This window comes from Camelus dromedarius, chromosome 4 (assembly GCF_036321535.1).
Source record: "Camelus dromedarius isolate mCamDro1 chromosome 4, mCamDro1.pat, whole genome shotgun sequence".
Taxonomy (NCBI): Eukaryota; Metazoa; Chordata; class Mammalia; order Artiodactyla; family Camelidae; genus Camelus; species Camelus dromedarius.
In genome coordinates this window covers 65,064,550-65,076,573 of record NC_087439.1, presented here as the reverse complement: position 1 = coordinate 65,076,573, position 12,024 = coordinate 65,064,550, and the positions used below count along the sequence as shown (strand labels likewise).

Sequence of the window (12,024 nt, the reverse complement as noted above, 5' to 3'; positions counted from 1 at the left end):
GGAATTTTTTCCACTGTCAGATTCTTCTTGAGCTACTTCCTTTTGCGTTTGATATGAAATATGCTACACTAACTGAAAAAAAAAATACTGAGGGTGTTGAACATAGAATTTTCAATATGGAATATTTGTACCTGAAAAGAAGACATACCCATAAGGAATGAAATGTGGGAAATGTTGATAATGATATTTTAATTATATTCTGAGCCATTTTGTATTCTTATGAAAATTTTCAAACATGGACAAAAAGTAAAAAGAATTTTCCAATAGATCCCAAGTATCCATCACCCACTTGAAATAATGATAAAAAATTTTACAATTTGCTTCATCTTTTATTTTTGCAATGTGTTTTAGAACAAATTCCAGACACCATATCATTTCACACCTACATACTTCAGTACGATACTGTGACATTTTGAAAGTTGTTGACCAGGAATCGGTAATTGTGTGTCATGCCATATTTTTTTATCTTGTGGTAATAAAGTCCAAAGGAATCTGTTCCCCAAGCTTGAACTACTTCCAAAGGATGTGTTTTCTAAAAGAACAGGTGCCCACTTTTTTCCACTAGTTCATCTGTTGGCCACCATCCCTTGTGTGGGACATACTCTCTTGGTAACTCAAGCTCATAACTGTAAATATGGCCCTTTTATCTACGATGAATGCAGGTTATTAAAGGGGTAACTCCAACTCTGGATTTGATTTTTAAATGCAAATTTGCAAACATTAGTGTTAATTAACAGGGATAAATTATTCACCATACATCCTGCAACCACCAGTGGTGACACACTAGTGTGTAGGGCACCTCAGTTGAGAGCAACAGTTACAAGAGCCACCTTTGTGCTAAGTGGCAGGTGGGCAAGTGGGGCAGTGGGTGGGAGGGATCAGGGTATTCTTGATAGAAGAGGGGAGAGAGTCATTTCCTGTAATGGGATCTGTCACCTAGTGAGGACCAGGAGTTGGTAGCATTGCAAATAAATGGCATCAGCGCAGATTAAACCAAGCACTAAATCAGCACCCTGGAGGTATATTCTTAGGTAGTGGAGGTACATTTCAGAATCATGGGAAGTAATTTGAGCTTGATTTTAAAAAAACTACATTCAATATTATTACCTTATACAAATTATACACACACACACACACACACACACACACTAGAAGCACTATATATATATATATACACACACACACACACACACATTTATAAATATATATATACTAGAAGCTATAGAAAAGCCATGAGATATTTAGGCTTTCTTAAAAGTGCCTAGGGATTAAAAAAAAAGATGAAAAACAATGCTTTGTATTATTCTTCCTTAATGTGTGATCCTTAGACTTTCTGTATTAAAATCATGTGGCATGTTTGTTAAAAATATACATTGCCCCCAGACCTATGGAATCAAAATCTCTAGCAATAGGACCTGATATTCTGCATGTTAAGAAGCTCCTTCTTGAGCTAGTGACTGATTCTCATTCGTAGGTAGCTTAATATGGAAAAGTAAGTGAGGATGGGTCAGTGGTTCCCAAACCTCTGACCCCTGTGTGGGGTCAGGCTGGCGGCATCATTATCACCTGTGAAGATTTACAAAGTGCAAAATCTTACATTCCTCTTCCAGGAATGCTTCTGAAGTTCTGAATAAGATTCAGGAACTTCCCAGATAATTCTGATAAACAGCCATGTTTGGAGATCCTAGAATTAAATGAGCAACCTCTCAAGTCCTTTACAACTCTAATAGTCAGTGATTCTTTGCATTGTAGCTAAATTATCAAGATATTATCTTTGATATCAGCTTTTCTGTAACAAATCTGAAATTGCACAGTGATTTTTGCATCTTCCATAAAAACAAGTTAGTTGTTGATTACAGGAAGAATTATTTTAAATAATCCTCTTAGCAATATTAGAGAGGAGATCTGGTGGCAAAGTGATCAGACCCTATATTTAAATAGTTGTATAAAACCCCAAATTTACATATATACTATGTGTCATCAGATTCCTAAAAGTCAAGATGTGTCCAAATCAAGCATTAGCTAGAGAGGAGGGAGATGTGGTCCAGGAAAATGTTCTCAGGCCAACAGTACAGAAAATGCATTGTTAAAACTTCAAAGCTCTGTTTTTAATTTATAACCATTATACTCTCTCTCCTTCATTCCTCCACCATGGGAAAACCCCTGCAGGTTGCCACAGTTTCGATGACCATCTGTCTTCCAACCAAGACGGTGGAAAAAGCAAAAATGTGGTGAATCTTGGAGCAATTCGACAAGGCATGAAGCGCTTTCAATTTCTGTTAAACTGCTGTGAGCCGGGGACAATTCCTGATGCATCTATCTTGGCAGCCGCCTTGGATCTCGTAAGTGGTTGGAAGAATTTGCCCACCGTGTCCCCGATTCCAGTTAATTCTGCTAATGGAGAAAAGGATAAATCCCTAATCCTAATCCTAACTGTGGGGTTATGTTTTGTGTTTTTGTTTTTCTCAGCATTAGTGGCAAAAGGATAAAAAATAAAATGTAGTGAAGTGAGAGAAGAAAAGGAAGGCGGAAAAATCTTAGTAAATATATTCTGGGAAATAGAATGTATAGCATCATGATTAAAAGTATATGAGGGTTCTGGAATGACTCTGCTTGGGTTAAAATCACTCTGACATCTACCAGCTAAACTCTGTAAAAAGAGTAAAAGGAATAATGTTATGCCTACCCACTATGGCTACTGTGAGGATTAAATGAGATATTAGATAGAAAACCCTCATCATAATACCTGAAATAAAGTAATTGCTCAATAAAGTAGGCCATTATTATTATTATTATATTATTGTTAGTTTTATGTCTGTCATGTTTTAGTCCTTTAAACTCTGACTTTGTTTAATTACCTATTATTGGAAGGAAAATATGAAACAAGGATCAATTGACATTAATTGTGCAGAAACATCTCAAACATCGTATGGCATTATACACACTTAAGAGATTCAAGGGTATAAAGTAGATCTTGCTTAGAAAGTATTTTTGTCCAGTAAACAAGGCCCAGATGTCAGTTTTGAACTCAGTCTCTCAATTTCCTTTATTTACCTTCTGGTTTAATAAGCTCTTCATACATTGCATAAATACTGGGTACAAAATTCCAAGTAAATATCAAGAAATAAAAGTCTCTTATTTTCTCATTTAAAAAAGAAAAGCTAAAATTGACATTTTTACAACAAAAAAATTTAAGCCTGTCTGTAAAATGATCCTTTTTTACAAAACATGAGTATATGACCACTGGCCACTCATATTTTACCTTGTAAAATCGTCCAAACCTTGTAATATAATTCATGACATTTTTCTGTGACATTTATCATTTTTGCTGTTAGGGTATTTAGTGACCAGCAAGGGAAGTAGCTTCACTGAAGCCTGAAATACCACTGTAATCACCCAAAATGATGATTTGTGGTTATATAAGATTGTTCAGTCAGTTTCCCATTCCTGAGTATTGGCTTTTGCAAATATTTTTGTAAATTCCAAAATATTTAATGTGTATTGATATATGCTACCATGACTATAAAATGTAGAGAGTCACAAGTCTCCAGGAGAGCTGAGGCTGGTGGCAGACAGACAAAGAACAAGGAGATACCTGTCTTAAGCAAGGGAGCTGAGAGGCAAGGAGCCAATTTCTCATTTTCTAAGTGGGAAAGTGGTAACTAGCCTGTCACTCCTTTGAGTCATACGTGGCTCTTCTTAATCACATCTTGATCTATCCCAAAAGGAACAGATTAGAATAAATTAATGTAACAAATGAATAAGGAAAGGGCAAACAATTGAACATTTCAAAAATGAGTAAGTACATCAACAGTTCACTGAAAATATAAAGCCAATGAAGTATGTCCCATTGTATTTGCACTAAAGAAGTGCTCATTAAAATAACTATAAATTTCTATATTTTTACTGTCAGATTTGCAATGATTAAAAAGTGTTAGCGAGGTATGAAATATCATGTTGTTAATAGCAGTGGAAGCAGTAGACTTTGATTAGGGAACAGAAGGAAGCATTGGGATAACAGAGTGATAGTGAGAGAGCAGTAATGCTGAGCGGAGCCCCGCCTTGGTTCCCTCCCTGAGTAGTTAGTAATTTGGGACTAGGTGTAGTCATGGGGGAAGAGCAGTTCTCTACATACAAATACATCAAATGGAAAGGGTGGTAGAATTTGAAAGCCTGAAGTCAGTGAGACTTGTAAGATACTCACCGTATAATAATTGATTAATTAACTCAACCAATGTCTATGGAAGGCTTCCTGTGTGCCAGGCATGGTGCTAACTGTTAATGATAACACAACAGACCTCAAAGAGCTAGAGAGCTTCACCTGTTTTGCAACTTTCCTTGTGAAGATGATATTTGTATAGTGATCCATTTTCCAGACTTGGTGTATACAGCATTCTATGGTTGATAAACTAATGATTTAACATTTATTGTGTCCCTACTATGTTTTCAAAAAAAAGAAAAATTAAATCTCAGAAAGACCAATGGGCCAGGGCTCAAAGCTAGAAAGAATAGAGCCAGGTTAGAACCCAGGTTTGTCTTCAGAGATCCTAAGATTTGTACTTCACCATGTTGACTCACTCATGAAAAGAATTATGTGAAATCGCTATAAGAACTTTAAAACATAAAAAGTAATAAATTCTATATTTTATGCCTGTTAGTTTAAATGTGATTAAGAAAGTGTAGATGACAGAAACTAGCTGAACAACTGTTAAATACACAATAGCAGTTGTGTGTTAGATCTTTCTGGATAGTTCCAAACTTCAGTGCTATCAGGTCCATCTTTGTCTCAACCCTAAAGTCACAGATAGTTTGGAAAATTTTGAGACAAGTGAGACATTAAATTTCTCAAGCAACTGCCTGAATGTAAGGAAAACAGTAATAATGAATCATGTTATTTCAACTTATTGTTGAAAAATTCAGAGAAAGAGGTACAGCTGGCCATACAAATTGGAAAATGATAGGATAATAGTATTTGGACAATGATCAGTGAAATAAGCACCTGATGACAGAGGTGACAGATTGTCCTTCCCTCACTGGGAAGTCTCAGTCCCATTCTTTCAGAGATCCTGAGTGAAATCTCCACATCAACGCACATCATGCAATGGACTCCATCAAGCCAGTCTTTTCATTCATACTTTGCTCAAGGTCATGTAAGCCAGTCAAAGCAAAAACTGGGCTCAGAGCAGAATCGTCTGATTCTATTCAGGACTCTTTTAGCAATATCGTATACTTTTTTTCTGTAAAAAAAATTATTTAGGTAAATCAAAATATCCCTTGATACATTGAAAATGCACTTAGATGTATATGATCTCCATAATAAAGAAGACTGTGAATGATTTCTAATGGTCCAAAAGCATTTGAATCTTGAAAAACGGTCACATGAATTCATGAATTCATAATAGAAAAATACAGAGGATTTTTAATTTTGAAGATTCACACCACACATTCTCCCTCTAAAGCAGTGATTTTTAGTATTCTGGGGACATAAACTCTTTCAGAATTGAATGAAAGCTATGGAGAGAAGTGCATTTATAGACAAAATTGAGCCTTATACTATCAGAAGTTTCATGGACAACCCCCCAAAACCCATCCATGAAACTAAAAATGAAAAGAACACAATCTCAATTAATGTATTATCACTGGCAAAAGGGACTCTCTAATAAAATAATTGGAATAATTTCATTAACCTTTATTGATGATATAACAACATAAGGAAATAGAAATAGAAAACTTTAAGATTAATATAAGACATGTGGGCACGGAAGAAACAGGAGGCTTGTCATGAAATGAGAAATACATGTTTGGAGATTAAAAAAATAATCCCAGTAGAACAAATTAATACTGGTTTCTGAAAGGAGATTATTATAAAAGGAATATTGATGAATACTTTAATCAGTTTCTTGAGTGTTGAGATTTCATTCCCTCTCATCAGATGGTACCACCTATATGATTTTGAACTGCTATAATGCTTAGAGTTTCCAAGGAGATGTGATATGTGGGATTTCCTAATATAAATACACTCTATTCCTGATTGTAGCTTGACTCCTACCATTAAGTTGGGCTGAATTCCATAGAAAACTTTAAATTTGTTTTACTTCCCCAAAATAAAACTATGGCCAGATAGTTACCAGACCACTAGATTCTCCTTTCTTCCTTTCCTGTAGAACCTTCTCTGGCCCTGCTTGACCTTCTCAATCTTACTAATTTCTTTTTTTAAGATAGTTTTATTAAATTTGGGAGGGGTAAGTAGGCTTGTTTGTTTGTTTGTTTATTATTTGTTTATTTTTAGTGGAGATACTGGGGATTGAACCCAGGACCTCGTGCATGCTAAGCATACACTCTACCACTTGAGCTGTATCCTATCCCCTTCAATCTTATTAATTTCATGGGAAGATGTAAAATAAAGGAGGTTTGATGCTTATAAGCAGTGTCTTTGAGCCTTGAAGCAAAGAGGTATTTTCTGATCAATATAGATGTCCAATGATGAAGTAGATACATTGGGAAGTAATGAGTTCTTTGTTATTGCTCTGGATTCAATGGGGATAAGTATACAGGAGGACTCAAGAGGTGAGTGGTTAGTATGAGCTGCTTTCATATCTGAGCGTCTTTGATTCTAGGTTAAGGCCAAGGAGTGTCCAGAGGTCAGAATCAGTGAAGATTTAAAGGAGACAAAGAGAGAAAATCCAAGTAGACCTGGCTGGTTGAATAAAAGGGATAGGTGATGATGGTGGTGATGGTAGTCACGGTGGTGGTGATGGCAGTGGCAATGGTGGCAGGGGTGAGGGTAGAAGATAACAAAAGTAACATTTTCATTATATGTCATAGTTTATAAAGCCCCTTCATATTCATCATCTTATTTGTTGATATGAGAGAAAAGGGTCAAGCCAGAAAATGGTCCCCAAATAAGGGCACACTTAAACTTAGTTTCTCAGGTATAGAAAAGTGAAGGAACTGAAGTCATTGGTGTATGCTGGCAAGCGGACTGAGAGGAAGGAAAATGTAGCTGCACGTCCGATGTGTTTGAATCAAAGTAGCGTTCTATGTTTGCTGTCATTTGCACAGGTGTGGGAACTGCAGTTTTCCATGCCTGTGGATTTGGGTCAGGAGCTCCTCAAGAGTGCTCTCTAACTTTCACAGATCCTTCTATTAACTGTATTGTTAGCTTCTGTATCTGCTGCATTTGATTTCACTTAATGTCTGTTCTCATCTGCTTCCTGACTTTCAGACATGCTTCACTTTTAAATGTTTTATATGTTTTCCAGTGCATTTGTGGTTTTAGTCATATGTGTGTGTGTGTAAATAGAGATAGAAATATGAAAATAGAAATAGATATAGATATAGAATTAAGTATAGATATAAATGACATAGATAGATTGATGATAGGTAGATGGATATAGATGTCAGACAGATACACAAATGCAGATATTGATTCAGATATGGATGTAGATACAGATACAGACATAGGCATAGATTCTGCCATTTCATCAGATAGAATTTGGGAGACGAGGGGAGAAATGAATGTGTTCAGCTCATCATTATATTCCAGTCCAACAATTTCTTCCATCTCTCTTTTATTGTTTCTTTTGTTGGATGTCTCATTCATTTTGTAACTGCAGCTTAAATACAATGTTTGCATTATGATGTAAGTTTATTTCAGGACAGTTTTCATTGTTTTGTTGCCTTAATCATCAAATTAAAATGTGATTTTTTTTGAGTTTACAACTTTCTTCAGTATTAAAAAGTATTATTAAATGAAAGAAATACTAGAAATATCAGTGTTCAGTCTTGCCAGTCTTGTTTGTTTTAAACAATCCTCTGGTCATTTTTGCCACGATTATGAAGGGATAATTAGTTTAGTTTTCAGTTCAGCATAGCAGCTCCTCACACCCTTTCTTTTTAGTACACATTTAATAAATGTGCCCGTAAGGCATTTTTAAAAAGACATATTTTAGAAAGGACTCCTTTCATCTTTAGGTTCACATAATATACAAGCACAAAGATAGAAAAGTTAAACAATTCGAACAAAAGTCACTTCTGTTTGTTTTCTATATATTTCAGGTGAAATAATCTATCCTTTTTCATCCAATTGAATATGAAACATGTACAGACATAGTGATATCTAATTTACTGGTAATGTATTAGCATGAATAACACTTATAATGACGTCAGGTTGCTTTAGGAACAATTCTACGAGTATAAGAGAATCAGTGGGATTATAGACTTCTCCCTAGTCTGTGGATGGGGAAAACCTAATTCATGTTAAACCATGTAACTTCACAAATAGACAGCATTAGGAGAAATGGTTATATAATTTTTATCCAAACTGGGACATTTTTGAGAATCAAGGGGGGGTGCTAGCAATGGTACCAGTTAAATAGACATAAACTAGAACTCTCCTGGGGTAAAAAATGAGATACTTGGTTACCATATAGCCATACTTTCTGGTTTATTGCATCCAATTTAACCTGTATTGGGGCTTAGCATCGCAAGACTACTTGGTGATCAATGGAAATTAGCTTTTTTTTCAGGGAGATTGGAATATGTGCATACAAGGAACAATTAAAGCAAAATAATACTGTATTCTCTTTTGAATCATAAGGAAAGTTGAAATAATCCAGTAATAACCAAAACTAAATTATCAAATTATTCACTTAATTCTAGTGGTACTCCTATATTATTGAATTAAAAAATTCTAACTATTAAATGTAGCATAAAGAATATATGTCATAAATATGCAGGGTTTAAAGAAAAAAATAAATAGGACATTTCCAGTTTCTTTGCAGTCCCCTCTCTCCCCCTCCCTAGTCACTCACCCCTACCTCCCAGACGACACTACTGTCTTGAAACTTTGTTTTAATCTTTCCTGTGCTTTCTTTATTGTACTACTTGAGTTTGTGTCCCTAGGGAATATCTTGTTTGGTTTAGTTTCTTTATGCTGTATTTTAATGAAGAGAAAATTTTAATTTAAAGTAATTTAAATCATCAAAATTTTCTCTCATGTCTTTTAAAGAAATTCCAAGGTAGTAAATGCATCTTACATTTTCCTCTAAAACTTCTACTAAAGTTTGCATTTCACATTTAAGTCTTTAATTAGAGTTTACTGTGTGAATGATATAAAATAGGAATTTGTTTTCTTTATTTCCTTTCTTTATATGAGAAAAATTATCCTACCTTAATACATCGACCAATTCATACTTTATTGTCTGATGTGCAATGCCATCTTAATCATGTGTCAGGTTTCCTACATACACGGATGTGATTCTCAGTTTTTTTCTGTTCCATTCCCTGTGAACTATGAGTTAATCTACTCTGTCTTAATAGCTCAGATTTTGAACATCACCTAGGCTATTCCTGGCTTTTTGTTCTTCTATGTGAATTTTATAGTTAGCTTGTCAGTTTCCATGAAAATCCTTTGAGTTATTCTTGGAATTACATGGAGTCCACAGATAAATTTAGATATAATTAAAATTCAAATTGAAACTCAGATCTGAATTGATTATTCAAAAGTTCTGTTTCTTCCTGAGTCTAAGTAATTATAATTTTTTTAGTAATTTGTCAGTTTTACCTACATTTTCATGTTTATTAACCTAAAATTGATCATCACATTTTCTTATTAGTTCTTAATCTTTGCAGCATCTGTGGTTATTTTATCTGTTTTTATTCCTAAAATTGTTTTCTTTTTCGCCCTTGATTATGCTTGCCAGATGTCTGTCAATTTCATTAGTCTTTTTTAGTGACTTTGTTGATTCTCTCTATTGTATCTTTGTTTCTAATTCATTAATTTCTGCTCTTATTTTTATTATTTCCTTCATCTTGCTTTTAATTCATTGTACTATTCTTTAGCTTATTAGTTGATTGCTCAGTTCATAATTTTATTTTTTTGTTCAAAACTGAGCTTTTAGCTATTAATTTCCCACCAAGTACTACTTTAACTATATGCCATACATTTTGACAGGTAGTATTTTTGTTATAATTTAACTCCTTTTTAATTCCTTTAATAATTTCCTTTTCCATGAGTTATTTAAATATCTGTGTGTTTCATTTTATAAATTCCAGGGTTTTGTTAGCTATCTATTTGTTATTGAGTTCTAACTTCATTTTCAGATACTGATTCTTTGGAATTAATTTAGACTTGCTTTATGAACCAGAGCATTATTAATTTTCATAAATGTTCCATGTGTGGTTGAAAAGAATGTGCATTACCTAATTGTTGGGCACACATAGTAGCTTTTCTTTCCTTTTTTTCTTTTTTTTTGAATTGAAGTATAGTTGACCTACAATATTATATTAGTTCCATGTGTACAACAAGGTGATTAGGCATTTATATGTACTATGAACTGTTCACCATAAGTCTAGTAGCCATCTGTCACCATACAAAGTTATTACAATATTATTGACAGTATTCCTTATTTTGTACATTATATTCTTGTGACTTATTTATTTTATAACTGGAGATTTGGACCTTTTAATCCCCTTCACCTATTTCACCCAAACCCAACTCCCTATCTCCCCCATCCACCCCAGCCCCACCTCTGGCAACCACCAGTTTGTTATCTCTATCTATGAGTCTGTTTTTGTTTTGTTTTGTTTGTTCATTTTTTGGTTTGTTTTCAGGTTCCATGTATCAGTGAAATCATGCAGTATTTGTCTTTCTCTGTCTAACTTGTTTCCCTTAGCATAATAGCCTCTAGTCCATCCAGGTATAGTGCTTTATATTCACATCTTCTATATCCTTATTTTTTTTCCTTCACTGCTCAATCTGTCAATTACTATTACGTTAAAATCTCCACTATGATGACAAATTTGGCCATGTATACTTGTGGTTTCACCAATTTTTGTTTATTTATTTAGAGGTAGATAGTTTAGAAGTGTGACGTGTATCTGGTGCTATAAATCTTTTATCACTACCTAGTGACCCAGTTTATTTCTGATATATATAAGATATATTTTTCTTTATTACTAATGCAGCTGAAACAATTTTATTAGGTTAGCATTGGCCTGGTATGTCTTTTTGCCAATTCTTTCAACTTTTCTACATCTTTGTGTTTTAGGTATATCTCTTATAAAAAGTGAATATTTAAATTTTTATACTGTTTTAAACATCTTTTTCCCCTAGAAAATTTAGAACATTTACACACAGATTATGATTACTGATAAAGATTTATTTCTGTCCTCTTCTACCTATTTATCATATTTTTTCACTATTGTGTGTTCTTATTTCCACTTCATGCCTTCTTTCAAATTGTGTTGGATTGTGTTTTATTTCTCTTGCTTTAATTTTGTTTAGCTTTGTTTTACTCATTTTCCTTGGTTAGTTTGAAAATTATTATATTATTCTTATATTTTTAAAAATTACATACATATTAACTAAATGAAGTCTAAAACTAATGGTTATCTTTACTCTTCTTTCAAACATTAAAAGACTGTAGAAGGCTTTAACCCCAACTATTTTTCAAGATTGAGTTCTATTTTGTTCTTGTTTTAACATTGGCAAAGTAGACATTATTTTTATTGATTTCTTTAGGAGAACTATTTTAATATTTGCCCTAAATCTTAGCATGGTCTTTGCTAACCATTTCTCCTTGCATCTCAGACACTCCCTTCTAAGGTCTATGTCTTTCTTCTGAAAGAAACCTTTCAAATGTTTCTTTGGTGATGATCAACTGGATGTAGCTCTGTCAGCTACAGTTTACTTGAAGATGTCTTTATTTTTCTCTACTCATTGAAAGGTAACTTTGATAGAATTATAATTATAGGCTAACATTTTCTTTCTATACTTCAAAGATGTTATTCCCTTCTCGTCTGGTTTAATAGTCATTCCTTTACAGGTAATCTGTCTCCTGTAATCCCTTCTTCTAGCTGCTTTTAATATCTTTTTGTTATTGTTGATAATTTGCAATTTCACTAAAATGTTTCTAGCCTGTTTCTCTGATTTGAGGTTTATTAAGTCCCTGAATCATGTATTGGCATATTACATCCACTCTGAAAATTATTCAACTATTTTCTCTTCAAAGATTGTATCTT

The 12,024-nt window shown here is 33.8% G+C and overlaps 1 protein-coding gene across 13 annotated transcripts in view; it reads left to right on the top strand.

Annotated features, from left to right (window-relative positions):
• The window catches only part of UNC80 (unc-80 homolog, NALCN channel complex subunit), a 190,501-nt gene that overhangs the window by 62,535 nt on the left and 115,942 nt on the right, over window positions 1-12,024 (top strand). For all 13 annotated transcript variants that reach the window (XM_064485009.1, XM_064485007.1, XM_064485012.1 and 10 more), the window contains exon 22: window positions 2,170-2,342. In XM_064485009.1, coding sequence (XP_064341079.1) covers window positions 2,170-2,342 — 173 coding nt within the window. The remainder of the gene's footprint in view (window positions 1-2,169; window positions 2,343-12,024) is intronic.